General features: G+C 46.8%; 3 protein-coding genes across 5 annotated transcripts in view; 2 read left to right on the top strand and 1 right to left on the bottom strand.

Annotated features, from left to right (window-relative positions):
* Window positions 1–1449: 1449 nt before the first annotated feature.
* On the top strand, window positions 1450–10173 carry LOC108238202 (intracisternal A particle-promoted polypeptide). Of its 3 annotated transcripts, none has more exons than XM_037981871.1 (10): window positions 1450–1705; window positions 2921–3318; window positions 3419–3630; window positions 4419–4638; window positions 5656–5811; window positions 5901–6068; window positions 6173–6310; window positions 6414–6536; window positions 7850–8070; window positions 8387–10173. In XM_037981871.1, the coding sequence occupies exons 2-10, from the start codon at window positions 2973–2975 to the stop codon at window positions 8609–8611; spliced, it is 1809 nt and encodes a 602-aa protein (XP_037837799.1). In that variant the 5' UTR covers window positions 1450–1705; window positions 2921–2972; the 3' UTR covers window positions 8612–10173. The 3 variants fall into 3 exon arrangements, with proteins under 3 accessions (XP_037837799.1, XP_017275636.1, XP_037837798.1); XM_017420147.3 differs by having other exon boundaries at window positions 1451–1754; XM_037981870.1 differs by lacking the exon at window positions 1450–1705 and adding an exon at window positions 1807–1844.
* An 841-nt stretch (window positions 10174–11014) lies between these two features.
* LOC108238241 (transmembrane protein 69) lies at window positions 11015–12210 on the bottom strand. The gene is made up of 3 exons (XM_017420199.3): window positions 12017–12210; window positions 11855–11900; window positions 11015–11767 (listed from the first exon to the last, which is right to left on the bottom strand). Exons 2-3 carry the CDS (start codon window positions 11891–11893, stop codon window positions 11078–11080), a joined length of 729 nt encoding a protein of 242 aa, XP_017275688.1. The 5' UTR covers window positions 11894–11900; window positions 12017–12210; the 3' UTR covers window positions 11015–11077.
* Window positions 12211–12406: 196 nt separating this feature from the next.
* gpbp1l1 (GC-rich promoter binding protein 1-like 1) overlaps window positions 12407–23319 on the top strand; it is a 12611-nt gene continuing 1698 nt past the window's right edge. The window contains exons 1-11 of the mRNA XM_017420149.3: window positions 12407–12617; window positions 14707–16101; window positions 17263–17377; window positions 19379–19508; window positions 21474–21802; window positions 21928–22003; window positions 22099–22295; window positions 22373–22516; window positions 22609–22764; window positions 22863–22987; window positions 23067–23169. Coding sequence (XP_017275638.1) covers window positions 17318–17377; window positions 19379–19508; window positions 21474–21802; window positions 21928–22003; window positions 22099–22295; window positions 22373–22516; window positions 22609–22764; window positions 22863–22987; window positions 23067–23169 — 1320 coding nt within the window. The 5' untranslated portion in view covers window positions 12407–12617; window positions 14707–16101; window positions 17263–17317. The remainder of the gene's footprint in view (window positions 12618–14706; window positions 16102–17262; window positions 17378–19378; window positions 19509–21473; window positions 21803–21927; window positions 22004–22098; window positions 22296–22372; window positions 22517–22608; window positions 22765–22862; window positions 22988–23066; window positions 23170–23319) is intronic.

Raw genomic sequence — 23319 nt, 5'->3', positions numbered from 1 at the left:
AGTTGAATTAAAATTAAAATGAAATGAACAAAGTTGAACTCACTCAAATTGAACTGTATTGACTGAAAATACACTGAAATGAAAGGAATTTAACTAAACTAAGAGGCACCGAACTAAATGAAATTAAACTCAGTTAAAATGAACTGAATTTAAATGAAATTTAATTATTTGCATGTTTAAAGGTTGCTTAATATCTATCTATCTATCTATCTATCTATCTATCTATCTATCTATCTATCTATCTATCTATCTATCTATCTATCTATCTATCTATCTATCTATCTATCAGAGTATGTGCTGTAAATGACTCTCAGCTACTACCTCATCAAATTTTACCTCAATATATATAAAAACAACTCGGGTATAAGCACTTTTGTGATTTCTAAGACCAGCTAGCTGTGGCAGCCATTTTAAATTGGGTGTGCTCCAAATGTTAATAATTTGTAGATGAACATCTAACGAGTGTTTCCTGAAAGTTTCATTAAAATCTGTCCAATGGGCCGTCAGATATTTTGCAAACAGACAAAAAAAAGCTAAATCCAAATAGGTTTCTGTAAACTTTTAAACAAAGATCTTGTTCAATCGGTTAGCACTCGTAATATGTGTTGGCGGTCAGTCTCAGCTACTACGACACCAAGCGTTAGCTCGATGTCTGCGAAACCTACCGAGTTACAGCTGTTTTTGCGTTCGCCAATGTGGATTAGCTGGGGTGGCTATCTTGAATCTGGTTGACTCCAAAAGTTAACCACTTGTATGGGGACATTCAGTGATTACTTTCTTAGAGTCTCATTTAAATTTGCCCTCCGGTTCATGAGATATTTTGCTAACAGACACAGACATGGGCAAAACCACGACTGGCCGCCTTCGCCTGTCAGCATGATAACAGATATAAGCCGAACGTTGCTCGCTTATTGTTCCACGGTGGAAGCCTTAGAGGGAAACCAGACAAACTGGAAATCTGCCACTGCAGTGCAAAAAGGAAGCCCAGCATGGGTGTAGCCTAAACCGGGGCCAAATTGGCACAAACTGCCTTTTTTAGTTTGTACCGGCGACACCGGTGCCACCAGATATTCTCCTGTGTTCAGATGGTTGTCTGGTGACACAATGAAAGTCAAGTGACAGATGTTCCAGGACTTGTATTTCAGGCGTGTGTCAGGTCACCTCTCCGGGTGTTAGAATTAGTGGGGCCTTTCTTTAGCTCAAACTAACTACATTCATTAAAGCTGACCGCCTGAGACTTTGGGTCTGTCAGAAAGCTGGTGTTGCAAATGTTTCAGTGGGGGAGGTGATGGCCAACACTGGAGAATAGCTCTGTCTAAAATTACCACTGAGCTGGGGGCGAAAAAGGCAAGAATACCATGATAATTTACATGTGAGGTTTCTGTGGCTCGTTGTCAAGGGTTGAGCAGCGCGTTTGCGGGCGACACTGCCCCCTGGCGGCGGGTTACACAACAACAACCCCGGCAGTGCGAGGTCAAATAAGGAAGGTGTGTGTGTGTGGCAGTAAAATCATAAAATATTTCAAACGTCATGTGAAGTCAATTCTCCGCCAGAAGCGCGACACAAGCTCGGTGAGAGGAGCGACGTGCGGAGGATCTGCTGGTCGCGACTGGCGCCTCAGACCGGAGCAGTCGATCCGTAGCAGCGGGATCGAGCGTCGGGCAGGGCGGCGGAAGCGCCCCGCTCCTCATCGGCGAGCAAGACGGTGGGTTCGTGCTGAGAACCAGGACGGATGCGGCTTTAATCGGAGTCAGGTCCGTGGGTTTCAAAAACAACAACAACAACAACAACAAAAAAGGATGCTTGTGGTAAAACTGCGCCATGTTAGCCGGTGATGTAATGAGGTTAGCATGCTAGGAGCTCCGACAGGTGTGTTTTACTAATTAATGTGTGAAACACGGTGTTTACAGGCAGCGACATACTGCTGAACCTGCAGGAGTTTAACGCTGAAGGATGAAAAAGGGGCAACTTTTAGAGGTTTTGTAGCTTTTATATGATGCAAGCTACAGTCCTGACCCAATATGTGTGTATGCATGTGTGTGTGTGTTGCTTTAGCTCAGTATCTCATAAACCAATGGATAGAATTCAGTGAAGCTCATCTACAACTTTACCCCTCCTTCAAAATGGCCGTCACAGCTAAGCCAGAAGTGACCTGCAGTGTGGTGTGGTGGTAGCTGAGAGTCATTCTCATCACCTGTTCTGAGCTCTAACTGCTTACCTGAGGTCTGTGTTTAAAACCTGGCTGTGACATATTGGAGGCAGCTCTGTCTGTTTGCTAGCAAAATATCTTATGAGCTAATATAATATTAATAATTGGATGTACAGCTGATTAAATTCTGGAGTCAGGCCAATCGAAGATGGCTGCCACAGGCTACTGACCCTTAGAAAACACAAAAATGGCTAAAATATAGTCAGTTGTACGGATGTTGAGCTCAAATCTGGTGTGGCAGTAGCTGGAGTCATCCCCGGTCCGTAATCTGAGTGCCGCTCATTGTGCATCGCTTCAAACCTCGACTGTTTGGGTCGTTCGTGTTTGTCTGTTAGCAAAATATCTCATGAACCCCCGGGCAGATTTGAATGAAACTCTCAGAGAGTCATCCCTGGATGTAGCTCCACGTCTGATTGACTTTTGGAGTCGGTCCAGTTTGGCTCGGCCGGCTCAGCGAGTCAAACCTCACCAACAGAAAAATCACTATTACTTAGGTAATTTTTACAGATATTGAGCTAAAATTAGATGTGTTAGTGGCTGAGAGTCATTACCTAACATGTCACATGACATCACACAGATTGTTGTTTTTATCGTTTGACCGAAACAGCTACAGCTCTGCCCCTTTTCAACACCAGCTGATTTTAGTAGAGGCGGCGGGCGACATGCATTCCTTCAGATTAGCTCACGTTCCTTCTGGTCTGTCACACGCAGAGGCTCCTTGGAGAGGAGAGACGCTGGTCTCCATGGTTACAGCCCAGCTGCCATGTCCTCCACCTCGACGTCCACATCTGTCGCGTGTGGCGGGGGCGCCGCCGCCGCCGCAGCGCAGCCAATCAGGGGTTGCGAGCCGGCCCTGCTGTCCTCGGAGCGCTACGCCAGTCTCATCCTGGCCCAGATGAACAAGATGCGCCTGCGCTCGGACTTCTGCGACGTGGGGCTCAAGGTGGGTGCGCGGGTCTTCAGGGTCCACCGGCTGGTGCTCGCCGCCAGCAGCCCGTACTTCTCCGCCCTGTTCTCCGGCGGGATGAGGGAGGCGGAGAAGGACGAGGTGCAGATCATCGGCGTGGACACTGACGTCTTTGAGATCCTGCTGGACTTTATTTACACAGGTCTGCATCAACCCCGACGCCGTGCGTGTCGTTTCTGTTCAATCTCCTTAACGCGTCTTATTTTAATTTTATTTTCTCCTCCCCCACCCCCACCCACCAGGGACCATCAGCGTAACGGTGGAGAACGTGCAGGAGCTGATGGTGGCCGCAGATATGCTGCAGCTGAGCGAGGTGGTGTCCATCTGCGGGGAGTTTCTCAAGGCTCACATGGACCCTTTTAACTGCGTGGGCATCTTTCAGTTCCTGGAGCAGATCGCCTGCCTGGACATGCTGGAGTACACCGAGAACTACATCCATGTTCACTTCCTGGAGGTACATTTGTTGAACAGAAGCCAGGCCAACATGTGACAAAACTGCGGTAGCAAATATCTAATCCGATGCATTAACTGATCTTATTAAAGGCTACCTTCACTCTGCAGGCAAATGTAACCCAATCCCTTTTTTTTTTTTTTTTTTTTTGCTCCGATGCGACCCACATCGGAGGATTTTTTCATGGCAGTGTGAACGTGACAAATCTGATTTCAACATATTCGCCCAGGTCTTTTCAGTATGTGGTACTGAATCGTGTTTTTCAAAGCGACCGCTCGTGTTGTATTTCATCTGACTTTTACGTCGGGTGAAAGGACGCAGGTTCCTCACGTCAAAGTCCCTCCACTCTGGTCTCCGACTCTCCATCCTCAGCCACAGCTCCAAAAATAACAGGCGATCGTTAACATTTTGGGTCTTTTTATTCTCCGTCTTCTTTTATCTTTAACCATTTGGACGGACAGTTGGCCTCGATCGGACAGCAGCACACACACGCTAACACTCGCAGCGTCTATGTTTACTGCTGTAAACTCAGCCTGTGGAGTGTGACGTCACATCTTCTTCTGCGCGTGCGGGTCGTTTCAGGAGGCTGTTCACACTGGAGTCCGATGGAGGTCACATTTAAAACGTAACGTGAACGATTGTGGGGAAAAAAAAAAAGGAAATTGAGGAAAAAAATTGGATTTGAGCATTAAGACCTGCAGCGTGAACGTAGCCTAAGAGCAAAAACGGCCTACGAGAAACATTCCCGCTGCATCACTTCTGCTTCTGCGTGTTTTTCCTGTGTCGTCCAGGTGTGCGTCACCGATGAGTTCAGGGGCCTGTCGAAGGACCAGCTGGTGAAGCTCTTGAGGAGCGAGGAGCTGAGGATCGAGGACGAGTACCAGGTCTTCACCGCAGCCATGGACTGGGTTCTTCAGGACGTGGCGAAGAAGAAAAAACACGTCGTCGAGGTGCTGGAAGCAGTTCGCTTCCCCCTGCTGTCCCCACAGAGACTGTTCAAGTACATAGAAGGTGATCGTGCTTTTTCTATCATTTAGCTTCAAACTGTAGAACACTGTCAAAAACCAGGGTCCATGAGGTGAAAAACTCTGCAGAATAAATCAGATATTTTCCCTGTCCAATGAAGATGTTTAGACATTTCTCACATTTCTCTGCCATTTATAAGAGTTGAGAGAAAAATATCGATCAAAATTCATCCAAAGACAGTTAACTAACAGACACACACACAACCAATTACATGATCGCCCTCCACCATGAAAGGCGGGCAGTAATTCGGTTATAAGTGCCACACATGTATCCTAATTTCCACACTATTTTATTAAACCAGACTGAGATTAGAGCCATAAATGTAGTTAAAAAAAAATGTTCACAGCTGTGTAAGTTTATTGCTGAAGCACACGCATAATAAAACCCATCATCCAAACCTTTTTTTTTTAATTTACAAAAATCACCAGTTAACTAGTTAACAATAAACAAATGTAAATGGCACAAAAACCAAAAAGCTGAGCCTTTGAATCTGTAAAAATGTGACCTTTTAGATGAAAACTGGACATTTGCCCAGTTTAAAAATGCTTTCCTGTGTTCTGATGTTTCATTTGTTTCTGCAGCTTTTACAAATTATTTCTGCACTTGTTGGTTAAAGGGTATGAAGTGAGTTATTTTGACAGTACGTCTGTTTTGTTGAGTTTGTTTTTTTTCTGTGTGATTAGTACGGTGGCCCTCAGTTGCAAACCACAACAACAAATCAATAAACACAACTATAAGTTTAAAATCACAACAACATTAATCTGCCTAAAGAGGCAGGTTCCAGTGGGAAACACGAGACAGCGATGTCTCATGTCTCCCACTGGTACCTGGTTGTGTTAATGTTGTTGTGTTTAGTGATTTGTTGATGTAGTTTGCACTTCAGGGCCACCGTAGATTAGTCGTGTTTTACATTTTAGCACCTCTGTTGCTGATAGCATCTTGAAGCTGAACCACAGCGATCACAACTTAGAGACATTTTTTTTTTCTTGTCTCTGAACAAAGGCATCACCGACTTCAGCCTGCGGGTGGCGCTGCAGACCCTGCTGAAGGAGTACACCGAGGTCACCAAGTCCCCCAAAGAGAATAAGACAAACAGTCAGCTACAGCCAGCGAAGATGAGACCCAGAAGAAAAGCCAGGAAGTTCCTCTACGCTATAGGTTGTGTAGATTGTTCTGATGATGCGAGGATCAGAGCGAGCGCGCAGACCCAGACCGAGACGGTGACTGTTGTTGTGTGTCCGTGTCAGGGGGCTACACTCGGCTGCAGGGCGGCCGGTGGAGCGACAGCAGGGCGCTGAGCTGCGTGGAGCGCTTCGACACCTTCAACCAGTACTGGACCACGGTGTCGTCGCTGCACCAGGCTCGCAGCGGGCCCGGAGTCGCAGTCCTGGAGGGAATGATCTACGTGGTGGGAGGTGAAAAAAAAACACAAAACAAAACAACAAATGCCCTGAATGTGCTCGGCTTCTGTTTCAGAGAAATCCATCGCACGGCTAAATTACCGCTCCGCTTCTCGCAGGGGAGAAGGACTCGATGATCTTCGACTGCACAGAGCGGTACGACCCCGTCACCAAGCAGTGGGCCGCCGTGGCGTCTCTGAATTTCCCCCGCTGCGGGGTTGGCGTGTGTCCCTGCCTCGGCGCCCTCTACGCGCTCGGTAAGAGCCGCGGCCCCGCTGCCTTTTCAGCGCGATGCGCAGAGCGTTGAGCCGGAGGGGAGCGGTGCGCATTTCACAGACGCAAAACGTCGTCTGATTGCAGGCGGCTCGATCGGGTCGGAGATCGGGAAGACGATGGAGCGGTACGATCCGGAGGAGAACAAGTGGGAGGTGGTCGGCTCCATGGCAGTCCCCCGCTTTTACTTTGGCTGCTGCGAGCTACAAGGTGGGGGTTCTGCCGTTATTAAATTACACGATAATCAGCCGATACGTTCTGCTGCAGCAGCTAAAATACAGCTGGTGTCAAAAGTATTCACACACACACACCCCCCTCCCCCCTTACCCTATAACCTGGTATTTAAATTGGTTTTTAATTTGTCAGTAATGGAGCTACCCAAAATACTCCACATTAATGAAAGTAAATGAGAGACTCTCAGTCGTGAGGCCAACCACCAAGCAAGTGACATCATGAAGACCAAGGAACAATCCACACAGGTCAGAGACAAAGTTGTGGAAGAGAACAGATCAGAGTTGGATTAAAAAAATATATCCCGAACCCTAAACGTCCCACGGAGCGCCATTAAATTCCTTAATAGGAATTAGAAAGGCGATGCCGCCACAAACCTCCCAAGAGAGGGTCGTCCACCTAAACTCACGGAGTGCACAAGAAGGGCAATAATCAGGGAAACACCCAGAAGGTCAAAGGTCACCCTGATGGAGCTGGGAGACAGGAAGGAGCCGTCCACAGAGCCGGGCTTCATGGGAAAGTGGAGAGAAAATAAAACTCAGACCGTACCTAAAGTCCTGGAAGAAAGGCCCGTGGTCAGAGGGGACTAAACACCATAAGTTCATCACAACGAGACCACCATCCCCACAGTGAAGCATGGTGGTGGCAGCATCGTGCTGTGAGGATGTTTTTCATCTGCAGGGAGACTGGTCTGAGGTGAAGGAAAGATGGATGGAGCAAAACACAGAGATCTGAGGCTGAAACAGAGGTCCACCTTCTAGCAGGACAATGACTATAACCACTCTGATGAAGAACACTCCACTGATTTAAGGAGAACCAGATAAATGTCCTGGATTAGTCCAGTTAAAGTCCAGACCTCAGTCCAGCTGAGAATCTGGGGTTTGGTTTAAAGATTGTTGGACCCAAGCAGCACCATCCAACCTGAAGGAGCTGCAGCAGTTTGGTCATGAAGAACAGACAGAAACTCCAGATGTTAGATGGACAAAGATCATGGAGACAGACCTGAAGAGACTTGATGCTGGAACTGAAAATATTGACTTTGAGTGCGTGAATAGTTGTGCAGGCTCAGATTTCTTGTTTTATGTCTCGTTCTTCCACAATAAGAATACTTTGCACCTTCAGATGAGTAGTTTTCATGTTGTGTAAATGAAAAGATCCGGTCTGAATTTACTTTAAATCCCAGGTTGGGTGTCACTTCTGCTCTTCACCACAGAAACAAATCATCAGATCTCTCATTTAATGTCGTTTTGTCTCCTAGTCCACCTGAAAGCTCATACAGCTGTTATTTCCAGGATTGATTTACGTGATCGGAGGGGTCAGCGATGAAGGCGTGGAGCTGCGCTCAGCCGAAGTCTATGACCCCATCTCCCGCCGATGGAGTGCCCTGCCTATCATGGTCTCGCGGCGGGCGTACGTGGGCGTGGCCTGCCTAAATAACTGTATTTATGCGGTGGGGGGCTGGAACGAGGAGCTGGGTGCGTTGGAGACGGTGGAAAAGTACTGTCCTGAGGAGGTTAGGTCACTTTAAAGACCTTCGTTCAGTCTTTTATTTACACCAGTGGTGTCCAACCTGGTCCTGGAGAGCCTCCATCCTGCATGTTTTTGTTGTTTCTCTGCTCCAACACACCTGATTTGAAGGGATAGGTGATTAACAGGCCTCTGTAGAACATGAAGAGGTGATTTAACCTCTGAATCAGGTGTGTTGGAGCAGAGAAACAAGTAAACATGCAGGATGGGGGCCCTCCAGGACCAGGATTTGGACACCACTGATTTACACCATCCTGATCCGGAGTGAGTTTTTTTTCTCATATGTCGCCGTCTTCTCGCAGGAGAAATGGGCGGAGGTGGCCCCCATGTCCACGGCACGCGCGGGGGCGTCGGTGTCGGCGGTCAACGGGCTGCTGTACGCCGTGGGCGGAAGGGCGGCCAGCCGGGACTTCTCGGCGCCGGTGACCATCGACTCCGTGGAGATCTACGACCCCCACCTGGACACGTGGACCGAGGTGGGCAACATGATCACCAGCCGCTGCGACGGCGGACTGGCGGTGCTCTGACGCCCTCCCCGCCCCCACCCGTCCGTCTCGACTCTGATTGTCAGCGCCCTGAATCGTCTCGAGCTGCGGGAAAAGCTGCACAGTTAAAAACACGCCGGGGAGAGAAATGTGTTTCTGTCTCTCGCACAGATGTTTATTCCTGAAGGTTTCTCCTGAGCTGTCCGGACCCCGGTTAGGACTGGAACGTGCCAAACAAAGCCCCTCTGCTACGTGACTTATTGACTTATCCGTGTCCTTATTTTCAGTTCGCTAAGATAGTTCTACTTGAAGGTGAGAGAGCGACACGTTGTTCTTACTTCTTTACGTTTGCAAGCGAAGGTCTCCTGGTGAGCGGGAGCGGTTTTCACCGTGAGTTGGGTTTTATATAAAATCGTTCGGTTCCAAGTGTCCCGTTTAGTCATTCCTGTAAACTTGATGAGCACGTCGCTGTCGTCACTGGAGGACTCGTGTCCGACGCTCTTCATTGCTGCTGCCTCTTTTCCTCATTAATCAGCGGCGCCTGACGCCAACGTTTCGTTGACGTTGAGCTTCTCGATTCCAGGAGTTGTGCGGGTTTTAAAGAGTCGACGTTTGCACACGAGGGGAGACCCGTGTCCCGAAAACATTTCCGGCAATAAGAAGCATCTCGGCGCAGCAGTAAGCTCCTTTGAAGGGTTTGAACCTGTTGCAGACAGCTCAGCCTGGAGCAGCGGAGCTGAACGCTGACAGGACTGATGAGCTAACGGCTAGTCCGACTGCAGCGAAGACCGCGGTCTTAAAACGGCTCCCGTCTGACAGATTTGACAGGTTTTCACATGAACGCTACTTTATAGACCTTTAACGCAGACGTCAGGTTCATTGTGGTTGGAAATGCTACAGCTAGCTGCTGCCGCCTCTATTTCTGAACACAGAAACAAATGACGTAAGCCATCGTAAGCGATGTAAAGATCGATGAAATTGGATTCGCTTGAACTGTTTCAACATTTTTTTGGCTGTTTTCAAAACTGCAACATTTCACTTAGTTGGAAGCTGCGCTCAGACCAGCCATTAGCTCATCAGTCCCGTCTGGATTAAACTGCTGATTACGTAAAGCCGTCAGGGACGTCAACTCTGAGGTCGTTCAAAGATCTTTCCCGTCTAAAACGGGTTTGATGTTAACTGTTTGTACCTTTTTCCAAAGAACCCCACTTCAAAATGTCTGAACTGTCCTTTTAAGGATTCAGAAAACTTCTTACAAACTACAAAATATTAGGAAAACAAAACAACAAAAACAGAATTTTCAGAACATTTGATAAAAAAATGAACATTTTGTTTTCAGACATTACTTTTTTGTGAAGTTTTCTAAAATGCTGTTTTGCTATTGTTGTAGATTCTAAAAATTATTAGATTTAAAAGCTTTTATTGCATTTTTTTTTCCATTTGAACTGTGTTTGTGATTGCTGTTTCGATGGTATGTCTTATTTTTGGTTTGACTTTGAAACATATTTATCAGTAAATGTTTTGTTCTGCTGAATTAGTTGTTTCCATCTGAAGTCATATTTGAATCTTGAGGTCATTGCAGTAAAAAGGTATGAAACCCTCAACAAGTAACACTTTGTTTTTTTTATTTAGTTTCTAAAGAAAGATGAACCATCTTCACCCTGATTCGAATTTCTGACTTTAAGTCCCTTCCGGTCGGTGTAGTTGCAGTCTGCAGCGTTTCTCTTCTTCCTGAACGAACAGATCGGTTTCTGTTCAGGTATAAACCTGAGGAAGACGTGTTTCAGGAGCCCCGGGTTTGTTATTCAGGCGGAGAAATGTCAAAATGAAGACGTTTCCTGTCTGTCTCTACAGTCCTGTGGAGAAACTGTTGATGTGAGTTTTCAGGAGTTAAAGATTCCCTAAAACAATCCTGTGGCTCATTATGAACCATACTGTTGGATCTAAAACTGACCTCAGAGCTGGTAACCTGACCTGCAAATACAAGATTTCAGTGAGATGATATTGTCAAAGTTTTATACTTGTGAGGAAGTGCTTGGCAGTTCTTGGGACATTGACCCATTTTTCCTGCAGGTTTGTCGAATGAAATTGCAGCCCCATCGTAATATCCCACCAGACCAGCTGTCCCCCCTCTTCTCTCGCCAGCAGGAACCGTTTTAATCCCGCCCTTATTTCAGCGACAGCCACGTCCCGCTCGTTTACTCACTGGAAGATTTTAAACTTGTAACGAAACCAGCCAACGGAAGCCAGTCCCGTTCTGGCTTCAGCTTCCAGGTTCACATCCCAGCTCGATTCGTATACCGTCTTTCCACCACATTCGTCCAGAAAAAATGTCATACATTTCACCTGCTGAGGTCGAGATCCTCACAGTCTTCTTTTATTCCCCCAAATATGAATACTGTAAGTATTATTTTTGTCACCCACTGTAAGACACAAACACCATTCTTACTAAAACAGTACTTTTTTTATTAACTCCACGTGGTTCGGTCTACAAACTGAAGTGAACTTTCAGGCTTCTTTTAATGTTTTCTCTGGGTAGACATTCTTCAGCACCAGCGTGGCTACCAGCGAGAAGGTGGCCACCAGCGTGAGGACCGTTCTCATGGCTTTGAACCAGGTGGGGTAGCCGGGCAGCAAGGTCAGGTCATAATGTAGTGACAGACCCAGGCCCATGATGACCACCAGGACCCCCTCGGTGACGTTGTCCCTGCAGAGCAGCGCCAACCAGGCCAGGAGCGACGGCACCACGCTGTTGCCCAGGTTCCTCCAGTCTGGTTTAGCGGGACTTCCAGCAGGGATGGCGAACCCCCAGCGGGCGCCTCCGAGGAAGGACACTATAGAGGCTCCGTAGACCATCTGAGCCAACGCTGCTTCGGGGTAGAACGACTGCGAGGCAGCCATCAGGACGGGGGCAGAGAGGAAGGGGATGAGCCCCGAAAGGCCGAGGTACAGTGCTGGCTTGGGCGCCTTGGTGAGCGCCCTCATGCTCAGTCTGTGGTCTTGTTTCTGCGAGACGTCCCCGTGGCAGAGACGTGGGGCCTCCCAGCTCACAGACTGGGCCCTCAGCAACCTGATGGAGGAGGCCGGTGTGTGTGGCACAGACACAGAGGAGGACCGAGGAGGAGCCAGCAGCAGCCGAGCTCGCAGCGGGGACGAAAGTGTCCTGATGCAATGCTGGGGACACCTCCACACTGGAACCTGAGGCCAGAATGATCCCAGAAAAATCACAAACAGCACATTCACACACATTTACATCATATTTGTAGCCGAGCTGTGCTGTCTTACCCCAGATATTAGCACTCTTCCAGATGAAAACCTTATCATTTTTAATCTAAAAAGATGCACAAGTTAGTCATAACAAAAACACTTCATTTGGCGTCCTGCTAGCTGCTAGCTAGCATTCAACGACCCAACCTCTTTAAAATACATACAAGTTGTCGAGTTTACCTCAATATCAGCTTCTGACTGCTTTTGTCCACTAAGTGGCTTGTTCGAGCACGGTAAAACACACTGAACAGTAACACGGTTAGCTGGCTAAACTAGAGGTCGTTTTATCGCTGCCATTTTATCTTCGCTCGATTAAACGCCTGTCCTGTCGGTTCTGATATCGGCTAGTCTGCTCGGTACGTACGCTGACGCACTGGGCTGCATTCACAAGCGGCTCGTGCTCATTTCAGCATCGCCAGCATTAAGCTTTTAGAACATTCTCAAACATCGCTTTTTCAATTTCAGGGACACGCTTATTCTCACATAAGTGCCATAAATTGCGTTTTGTGGGCGCCACGGAAGTCGAGCGGTTCGGCTGGGAACACTTTTTGAACCTCACGAAGTTACATAGTGACTGCCGCTCTTGAACGCAGCCCGGCTGAGGCTGTTGGAATCCCTCAGTGCCAGCGCCAGTGGTAAGCGCACCTAAAACCCAAACAAACATAGACGGCGGATTGTCGAAGAAGTTCGTAGCTACGACAAGGAGTAATCGAGTTGGTGTTCGCGGATTTCACACATATTTCAATTCTTCCCTACTTGGAACCACCTTGCTCCAAAGAAGGTACACGGCATCGCCACAAAACACTGCAAGTTAGCTCGCTAGCACTTAGCAAACTGATAAATGTGTGCTGCTGCTGCTAAGGTAGCCATTTTGAAACTGTGTTGTTCCAGTCGAACCAGGTCTGTTTACTTTTATTGTGTGTCCGCGACAGTTGTTTAAAAAGACTGCTCCGAGCCATTTGGGGATAATAAATGCGCATGTGCTTGGCCGAGCCCGCTAACTGCACGAACTCCTCTCAAATAGTGCTCGGTTTTCACGGGCGACTTAACAGGCTCGGAGGAGGAGGAGGGGGGGCACGTCAGCTCTTGGCTAACAATGCTACGCTAACGCGAAGCCTCAGAGAAGTAGACAGTTTGCTAGCAGCGCTGTTTGACTGTATTACACGGCCTTCCCAATGGGTGATTAACGCTAACCGGGTTGGAAGCACGGCGGGCACGTCTTCAATGGTTGCGACGCACTTTAATCGTTTCGTTTTAGCGAGTTAGCTCGACGGAACGCGCGTGCAGCGGATCTGTTCAACTGGATCACTGCAGCGATGACTGAGTGTTTGTTTGTTTTGTTTTGTTTTGTTCCCACGGCGTGTTAATGTTTAACTGCTCCAAGTTAGCATCAGCGGTGCACATGTGCACGGTTTCACATGAGGTAATTGTATGTGCTGCACATTGTGGCCAACTCATTGATGAGGAGCTGTTACGCAACAGCTTAGCGAGGAGACCAGCCTGCTGTGTGTGTGTGTGTGTGTGTTTGAAAGAAGCTTGTTTTGGCTCAAGCCTTTTAAAATGCTATAAAAAAGAGCGTTTTATTTGATATTATAGACAGTGTTGGAGCTGATTACGTGCATCAGAAGAAAAGTCCTGAAAAAAATGATTTTTTCCCCACTGGTTTAGATATTTTACAGGCATTTTAGTGTCTCATTTTTTTCCTTCTCATGCCTCTTAAATTATGTTAGATGTGTCCAGTTTTTTTAAAGGCTTTGATTGGCTCTTAAATTGGAGGTCTTTTTGTGCCGAAGAAAACGAGGGCCCTTCATTCAGTGAGGATGATGTTTGTTTGGGGGGTTTTCAGGAGGTTTGTGTCAATACAAACAATTTTGTTTGAAAGAGATTTAAAAAAAAACATGTCGAATGAGACAAATAATTCAGGCCTAGGTTAAAAATTAGGATGCTTACGGGATTTTAAAATTAGAAATTGTGTGTTAATGAACAAAGTTACATTGCCAGATCAATTTGAACCTTTTTTAGTTGTTAGGTTAAACAGTCATCTGTTAATTTTTGATATTAAGTCTTAATTTTAACAAACAGGACAAATATTGGGTTTGTTATGCTAGGAAACAATATTTCCAGGATTGTTTTGGACACCCAGTTTAGCTGTGCTGACCTAACAGATCAGGTGATTCAGGGATATAGGTGCCGAAAATCATTAACTAAATGTTTATTAGGCTCTTTTTCAAATATCCATCGCGGTTTTAGGAAAATCAAGCGTGCGTTTGTCTGATCGAAGTTCAGAACTCTGCAGCACAAAAATTGGAAAGAAACGACAAAATGACAGAGGGGATTCTGGGTATGTTTTATACAGATTCCCTCAAATTTCAACCCACTAACCAATAAAAAAAGATTTTTAGTCAAAATCACTAATAATCCCCTAATATTACAAGTCCGGCGACTGGAACCAAGATGGTAGCTGCAGGATCAGTGATAGTTTTTGTTTTGCAGTAACTTGGTTTCACAAATTGAAAGAAATGTTTGCTTTAAACCTCATTTTTCTGCTTGGGAACCTGATTTTAGCCTCTGTCACTAATTTCCAAAGGTAAAAACCCTGCGAGGTATCACTTAAAGCTCAGGGTGTTGATTGCTGTGCACGTGCTGTTTTCAGTTTTCAAATGTGTCGTTAAATCTTCCATAAAACCCTCGAAACAGATTATTGCATCGTAAATAAAGCCGTGTTTCCTGAACATGAGGGTTATTAAATATAGTCCGTATTAGTTTGGGAAGGTGTTCTTAACAAATGCTTAGTATTTCTGTGTTTTTAACTTGGATTGTTTTTCTAAATCAATGTTGATTTAGTGTTTTGTTTTTTTGTTTTTTTGCAGACCCAGTTTGCCGTTGAGCACATAACCTGCGAACAGTCAGCGAGACGAGCGAAACCTGCACTGAAACTTCCTGCGGGCCCAAAAATAACCTGATTTAAAGACGAGAAGATCCACTTTGCAAAATTTGGACGCATGCTCTTTTCTTTTTCCTCTAATATATATAGAAATATATATATATATATATATATATATATATATATTTTCTTTTCTCCAATCAGGAAAAAAAGTTGATCGAGTTCTCACCCAAGTTAGCTTGTTTTTTTTTTGTTTTTTTTGAGGGGGCAGGTTTAGTCGGTGCTAAATGAGACTCGTGAACGACCTTTGACCTTTCACATCTATGAAATCAGAGCCGGTTTCTCTTTCTGCTCCACTCCGAAAATTGCGGCTAATTAAATGGGCGCCTTCCAGATGTGATTGCCTGACTAACAAAGACAGAGATGTGGTTATGATGCATCCTTCGGCCCCGTTTCACTAACCTGAACTGAAAATGACAGCGATGTAACATCGGGCTCTACTTCCTTCCTTGTCATGTGACTTTGAACGTTTTGCTCTTTATTTCCTCCCAACTAAGACAGTCTTTTCACCAGTTTGATGAGGTGAACACTGGTTTCAAGTGACCTCTGCTGCCAATAAAAAAACTGTCTTGAAATTTCTTTTTTTTTTCTTCTTTTTTTTTTTTTTCCCCCCTTTTCTTCGCATGCTTTCAAGCTTGAACTTAAAATGATTCGGTAGGAGGCAGATCGGCTCAGAAGTGTACCGGCACGCAGTGGCAGGACATTGCCTGTCTCTTCCCCTAGCTGGTGTCAAAGTGGGACTGCTGTCCACGCTCCGGGGCGGGCGGGAGTCCGTGGACTCGTTGCTTGTCGCGAAAAAGACAGACGGGACCGGCTTTTTTTTCTGTCACCACCGGGACAAATCACTTCTCGCATCAATTCATTTTTTTTTTTTTTTTTGCCAATCAGCATCAAGTTCAATCAGGTTTTTTGAGACTTTATTCACGACAATAAGAGCAAATGCTTCCAAATCACTGAAGGAATCGTCCCGCTAAAGGAGCTGCCTGGAAACGTTAGCGTTAATGAGCGGCGGCGTCCGGAGGCCTGCTTGAGTTTTGATTCCAAGCGGATAACCTGTCCGATCGTAGATCTCTGTGCTTCTGCTTCAAAAAAAATCCACTTCCTGCGGGCCGAGCTTTCTGACTTCCAGATCATTCCAGCGAAACGCTTTCGGCCGTCCCACCCTGGACGAGGGGACCCGCCTCTGGAGAGAGGGGCTGCGCTGTCCGGGTGGAGGTGGAGGTGGAGTGTGCTGCTCTCTGTGATCAGTGCCGGCAGGCCTGACGAACCCAGCCAGAGCAGGAGAAGGAGGCAAGAGGACTTCAGAGCCACAGACTCTGGGGTAATTTCTCCCATTTCGGCCGCGCACGTGGCCGTCAGACGAACCGTGCTCCACGTGTCGCATTACATTTGATGGCAGCAACACATCTCTAAAAGTTGTTCCCGGTTCAAGTTTCTCTCTGTGAAGCAGCCCATCTTCTTTTAACATCCAGAGTGCTGGATTTTTTTGGTTTCATGATGCCTCACATGTTGTCAGAAGGTGTAGAAGAGTCAGTTCAGCTCCCGGACGTCATTGTAATGGATGCAGTTTAGTGTTGTCTCGCTGAAATATGTCAGGCTTTCTCTGAAAAACACACCTCGATGGGAGCAGATGCTCTAAAACCTGGATGTACTTTTCTGTGTTAATGGTGTAAGCTGCCCACAGCGTAGGCAATGCACCCATACCATCAGAGAGGCAGGCTTGTGACCAGCGGGCTGAGAAAAGGCTGGATGGTTTCTCTCCTCTTTAGTGTGGAGGACATGAAGTCTGTGGTTTTAAATTTCACAGAACAGTTTTTCCTCTTTGCCTCAGGTTTAAATGAGCTTCGGTCCAAAACCAGACGACAGAGTTTGTATTTGGTGTATTTCTGGACGGCACAGCGAGCTGATTACAGTGTTCCTGAGTCCAGAACAGAATCAGACCTGGTTTTAATGCAGTGGCCCCCGAGGGCCCAAAGGTCACGGCCATCCAATACTGCCTTTCAGTCTTGACCTTTTGACCTCACAGATTTCTTCAGATTCCTGGCATCTTCTAATGATATCATGAACTGTTCATGATGGGATATTCAAAGTGTTTCTATTTTCATTATTCAGAAATTGTTTTGCTGTATTTAGACACTTTCTCAGACAGAACCTCTGCCCGTCTTTACTTCTGACAGATTCAGCCTCTGAAACGCTCGTTTTACACCCAGTCCTCTTACTGACCTGCTGCCAATTAACTCAAATAGCTGCAAAGATTTCTTATTTTCAGCCTTTTGTTTCTCCTGTCCCATCTCCAGAGCTGTATTGCTGCCATCAAATTCAGAATGAAATTGAAATACTTTTTTGTTTTGTTTACATTTTACACAACCTCTTCACTTTTTTTTGTGTGTGTGTGTTTTGGACTTTGAGTCCACCTTCATGTTTCTGAATTGTAAACAGCAGAATCTGAGTCACACCGCTGTTTTTCCTTTTCTTTTCTTAGATCCTGGCCATGAGGTTTGATGCCTCGATCCACTGACCGGAAACACTGGACCTAAATGGCGCAGCATGACTTTGTCCCTGCCTGGCTTAACTTCTCCACACCCCAGCCTGCCAAGGTACAGGGCCCGTCGTGCCCAGTGTCTCCTGTAGCCTCTGCTGGGAACGGGTCTGCCTGTAAACCTGTGTGTGTGTGTGTCGTCAGCTGAAAGTCCCCCTCAGGGACAGACTGTGCGCTCAGTGGATGGGTCAGCAGACGGTCAATAAGACATTTGGTTCTTTAAGACAGAAAACATCAATAACAACTCAATATGGAGATTAAGTTTTAAAGTTTCAGAGAGGGAAGGGATCCACTGACAGATACGGTCCGATATTTGTTCTTTTCTTGTCCATGGAGACGCTGAAATGGTCCTCACTCAGGTTCCTTATAGAGCACTTTCCTTTTTCTCCCTCATGCGCCAGGAAGGAATCAGAAATCAGGGGCAGGTTCGGCGTTTTGCCCGGGGGCCACTTCAGCACGCCGCAGGGAGCTGGAGATGGAACCCCTGATCCGATTGGAAGATGGCTTTCTTTCCACTTGGCCGAAGCTGCCTCCTCCTAAAATAAATTTTAAAAAAAAGGAAAAGCTGCTGCTCTGAACAGTGAATGTGAACATTAGGTCACGTCTGCGGGACTGCCTGAGACTGGTTGGCTGTTTTGGCTTTAGAGAATCGAGGCAATGAGTTAATTAATAAACAGGATAGTTCAGCCATTTTGAAGTGTATTTCTGTGGAAAAGTTATAAATGTTTGCCATCTTACCTGTTGTAGATAGATGGAGTTTAAATCTGACTGGACAGATGAGCGAATGGCTACTTTTTGGTTCTTACTTCATCAGTTCTGTCAGACTTTAAACTCTGTTCCTCTAAACTGAGGACGTTCAAAGATCTACAACAGGTAAGATATTAATTCACAACTTTCCCACAAATCCTCACGTCAGAATAGCCCTTCAAGGAGCACAGTTGCGCTTTTGAAATGATTCCCTCGCAGACATTAAAAGAATTCAAGGTCATAAATGAAGCTTTACGCAGTTAAAATCATCTTCATTTGTTGTTTGGGTTAAAACAAAAGTCCAACTGATAGCTCCAAGAATGTCGCAGCCATCTTTTCCACCCCCCTCCCTCTCTGTGTACGACCGCCTTCCTTCGTTTCATCAGCGGCGACGCATACTTGAGGGAAACGATCACAAGTGTTTGCTCTCTGATAAGGCCGAGCTGAGATAAGGAGCTGGTTAAGGGTCAGAGAAATGCTTTCTGAGGAGAGACGCTGAAAATGGTTTTGGTTGTTCATGGCGGGGGTGGGGGGGGGGGGGGGGGGTAGAGGGGTGCAAGCTGATGCTTTTNGTTACTGTTTGAATTAGCTCTTGGAGGTCTTTTAGAGCCAATAACAACAGAAGTTTCTAACAGGCCGACACAGACGCTAACACCTGACCTTTTATCTTTGAGCTCAATGCGGCCACACCTTTCTGCTTTTATTCCAGAAAGACGTGGCTGGTTGAGCTCCTGTAGGGAGGAGCAGAGCACGCTTCAGTGTGCTCTGCAGAACCAGCTGTCAGTAAAGGACTGGGTGAATGTTTGGGAATTTTGGTGATTTTGTTTTTAAAATCTTAGTATACATGTTATTCGTATTTTAGTTGATGTAAGTAATTCGGAGGTCCAAACCAGGCGTCCACGGCCTCGAGCTGAAGCCTTCAGCGGGACGTTTGAAACAGGAAGTTGCTTCACAGATTGGCCTGAGAAATCCAGGCTCCAGACAGAAGCGTCCTCCTGACGCATGGTGTAATCTCAGATCTCAGTGCCATTTGTCCTGATTGATGAGTCTAAATGTGCTTTAATTACCTCAGTGTTGCTGGAGGAATGCAGTGTAATGTTCATTTTTTTCTTTAGAATTGTTTTTTTTACCTCCACTGAGATGAGCGCGCCGTCTGTCTGCACGGTTAAACGCTCGGTGTTTACAGGTTGTTTGGTGTGCTTTGTCCTTACAGCCATGTTTGTCAGTTTAACCTGAAATCCTCCCCCCCTCGCCTTGCTGTAAACTCACGATGTTTTCACCTTAACTAACACCTCCCCCTGTCCTCCTGCAGTCCCCTGCTGCCAACCTTGACAAACAAGGTGAGCCTCACCACCACAGAGACGCCAGACCTGCTGTGAGCCGCCGCCGCCACAACTCCTCTGATGGTTTCTTCAACAACGGCTCCCTGCGCCCTCCAGCAGGTACCAGCTGCCGGCTCGTTTGGTCCAACTCTCGCGCCCGTGTTAGCAAGTTGAACTAGTTTATGAGAATATACACGCCGAAGGAGCGCGGAGCTGTGCGGCGACTTCTGCGGCGTTATCAGACTTTAGATGCGAAAGTTGGAGCGGAGGGTCTCGTATCACAGGCAGCAGGATTTAATTCAGGATGCTGGAGGACAAACATGGAACTTGATCATTTCTAATGAACAGTGTTGGACAGCAGCTCTGACATGAGGAGATTAGATTTGCTGAGAGATCTCGACATCGCAGTAAACTATAAACTGGCTGTTCTTTGTTTCAAAAAACAGCTTTTTACAAGAGGAGACATTTTATTTTTTCTTGTCTTTTTTCATTTGTGCTCATGTTTCTGCAGTTTACAGCTCTTACTAATGTTTATTGTTATTTGAAGTTGTAGCTGTTGAGCCCCGTTTCCACTGTGTCCTGGGTAGTTTGTTTCTGCTGATTCATCAGCATTTCCTGCAGCCCTGGTTTGTTGTTTCCATTAAAGTGTGAGGTTCGGGGCAGATTAGGCAAATGAAGCTGCTGCTTCTAAACGCTGGTCTGACGGCAGCAGACCAATAAAGGAAAAATCTTAAATGGTTTCTCTGTGGTTTTATTCCAGATTATACCTAAAATCATTCCCACCTCTGTGAGTGAATGAATGAATTCCAGCGTTACAGTAGAGGAGAGAAGATAACGCGGCAACAAAACGTTAAACTGATCCTTTCACAGCCATTACACGCTATAATCATGGTTCTCAAACTGTGGTACAAGTACTACGGGTGGTACTCAGGATTTTTCCATTGGTTCAAGTTAAATAACTAGCTTATTAGCTGTGGTGTGAAGCTGAAAAAGCAGAAATGGGCAAAAAAAAAATGAGTTGTCCAAGCAAATTATTACCTCGTCTTTACATGGAAACTACTCAAAACAGAAGTGCAGCGGAGAAAATACCAAGAAGCAGTGGTTCCCATGGTTTCAGACTGGTGACCTCAAACATGGCATAGCATTCTCATCACACATTGTTTCAGCTTTTATGCATTTATAGTGGTTATTTGTAACAGTTAGGGCTAAATATGCTTTTGGCAATCGTTTTTAAAGTTGGCTTGATTTCTGTCGATGTTCTAAACGTCCCACGTTTTGTTTCGCGACCCTACGTGGGGTCCCAGCCCCAACTTCGGGAACCACTGTGGCGCCAGTGAAGTCTCTTCAGAACAAGGTCGAGGAAATTTGCTTCAAGTTGTCTCAAATGTGTTGCTGTTCTCAGCAAAGAGCGTAAATGCCGCGCTGTTCCGTCTCCGTCCTGTTGGTGGTGCTGGAGCTGCTTACTGAAGTTAGGAAAAGTTTGAGAACCGCCGATCTGGATCATAAATCATTCTAACTTTAAGAAGATGTGTAGCAGGAACTGTTTAAAAAAATTAAAAAAAGCTGCTGTAGAAATTTCAGAACTTTAAGCAAGTTTCAGAAGTATGTAAAAGTATTTTACTGGATTATAAGACACACTGACAATGAATGGTCCATTTTTGAACTTTTGTCATATATAAAGTGCACATTCATCAAAACAAAACAGCCCCCTGTCTTTTCGGAGAATCCTGCACAGACAGGTCTGCACGCTGTGCACAGAGCCCTGCAGGACTCTAACTGAGCCTTAATGCTGCAGGCGGTGCGGCTTTGTAGTTTAACCAAAGTCGTACTAAAACATTATGACTTCTTACATATATAAGCTGCTCTGGATTATAGGCGCACTGTTGTTTTTTGAGAAAATTGAAGGTTTTTAAGTGCACCTTATAGACTGGAAAATACGGTACTACCTCCTTACCAGGTCAGCTTTCTGTAGTTTATTTCTACCTGGTCATTTGTTTATCCCTGATCCTCACCGTTCAAACAAACGGTTAAGAACCCTTAATCAGTTCTGTTTACCAAACCGTGTTTTTTTTTTTGTTTCCGAAGGTGATGGATGGCAGCAGCCCTCGCTCCTTCTGAGGCATGACTCTGTGGACTCGGGGGTGGCCAAAGGCGGGCACGGCGGGCTGGCAGGAAGCTCCTGTTGGAAGGAAACGCCCAGCTGGCACGGAGCTCCCCGCAGCGCCCAGGACGGCCATCACCACCAGGGGCGCCACCCCAAACGGGGAGGGGGTGACAGGGACAGGCAGGGGGGGCACAGGCAGCGCAACGGCAACTTCCATCCCCGCAAGGGGTCCTCGTACCAGGACAAGTTCCCCAACGAGGAACGCAAAGACGGCAAGGACGACAAGCTGAAGTTCGTGGAAGAGGACTTTGTGAGTTCCTACGCCACATTTTCAACGTTCCCTTCTTTTCTTTTTTCCTTTTCTTTATAAATGAAAGCATAACAAGAGTAATGATGATGATGTAACATCTGGAAACTGTGTGTTTGGCTCTTTAGCCCTCCCTCAACCCTGAAACAACTGGAAAGCCTGGGACTCAGATGCGAGCAGTTGCTCCCCATGCCGGGGTGTGGGGTAAGGGTTTCCACTCCTGACGAATCATTTCTTAGTGCTCGAATTCTCCTCTTCTCCTCATTAACGGTCCGTGTTTCACTGTTGATCGTGAGCAGAAAATCCCCCCAGTGGAAAACAGATGGTGTCCAAAATGCTGGTTATCAAGAAGGTTTCCAAGGAGGACACTGGCTCGGCCTTCTCCGCCGGCTTTGCCACTGCAGGCGCCTTACCCACCAACGGCAGCAAAGCTCCCATCACGGGCTCCAGCGTCTACAAGAACCTGGTCCCGAAGCCCGCCGTGGCCCCCACCAAAGTAGGCATCCACCCCCGTTACTCCTGTGACGGAGTCGGACTTCTTTTCTGTAACGCGCCCACAATCTTGCCTTCCAGAGCACCCAGTGGAAATCCGGAGGTAGAGAGATCACAAAGACTGGTCTTCACATGCCAGGCCGGGATTCAGTCTTCACCAGCCCCGTTTCTGCAGCCAAACCCAGCACCACAGTCAGCGCACCACAGCACAACACCCAGAAAGAGGTCAGAGCTGCAGACAGCTCCTCTGAAGTTCTACACGTAGCTCCACTCGTTGAACTTGACCAAATGCGGTTTTCCTCTTCTGACTTGCGCAGCACCCTTCCAGCACGACTCCTCCCATAGATATCGCTCCATCGAGGCTGAAGCTGATGCGCCGCGGTCCGGATCGGAAGAGCGAGTTTCTGCGAGCTCTGAAGGACGAGGGCACCGGAGAGATGACCACAAGCAGCAGCCCAGGAACATCCGGAGAGGTTCGTGGCCGCGTCGTTACGTAGAACAACAACTGTTGCTGCAGAGCGTCATCGTCTCGGCTGTATCGTGTGATTTCTACTTTATTTTTTTTCCTCAGGGTGAAGGCAGCACCCCAGAACCCAAAGCCTACAGTGAGGAGGTGTGCCACGAGAACGGCCTGTCCTACTCCCCCAGTGATTCAGACATCGAGCACCTGTCCAGCTCTCTAGAGGCAGAGCACAGGTAAGGCGCCGCTGAGCGCGCGCGCTCCTACGTCTCGCCTCGCGCACCGGCCCCTTTAACTAAGCACAGAATCGTTTAGGTTGCTGAAGGCCATGGGCTGGCAGGAGTACCCCGAAAACGACGACAACTTCCTGCCTCTGACGGAGGACGAGCTGAGAGAGTTCCAGACTAAAACCGAACAGGTGAGGTCTCTCAGGAAACATGTTAGATTATGTTTAAGCCCCACCCCCTCACACTGGATGACAACCCTGGTACGACATAAAAGCTCAGCATGAATGGAGATGGTCGTTGCAGGATCTCTGAGAGGCTTTTCCTCGTTACATGTGATAGAG

The sequence above is a fragment of the Kryptolebias marmoratus genome, linkage group LG20 (assembly GCF_001649575.2).
Source record: "Kryptolebias marmoratus isolate JLee-2015 linkage group LG20, ASM164957v2, whole genome shotgun sequence".
In the NCBI taxonomy this organism is placed as follows: Eukaryota; Metazoa; Chordata; class Actinopteri; order Cyprinodontiformes; family Rivulidae; genus Kryptolebias; species Kryptolebias marmoratus.
Note: the sequence above shows the minus strand (reverse complement) of the source record. Positions and strands in the feature narration are given on the sequence as shown.

What these genes read in the sequence shown, in the direction of transcription:
- LOC108238202 (XM_037981870.1), top strand. Translation starts at nt 1,822, where the DNA reads ATGTTAGCCGGTGATGTAATGAG. An exon ending in TTAGCCGGTGATGTAATGAG is followed by an intron (nt 1,845 to 2,920) that starts GTTAGCATGCTA and finishes TGTCACACGCAG; the next exon opens with AGGCTCCTTGGAGAGGAGAG. An exon ending in AATGATCTACGTGGTGGGAG is followed by an intron (nt 6,069 to 6,172) that starts GTGAAAAAAAAA and finishes CGCTTCTCGCAG; the next exon opens with GGGAGAAGGACTCGATGATC.
- LOC108238241 (XM_017420199.3), bottom strand. Translation starts at nt 11,893, where the DNA reads ATGATAAGGTTTTCATCTGGAAGAGTGCTAATATCTGGG. An exon ending in GAAGAGTGCTAATATCTGGG is followed by an intron (nt 11,768 to 11,854) that starts GTAAGACAGCAC and finishes TTCTGGCCTCAG; the next exon opens with GTTCCAGTGTGGAGGTGTCC.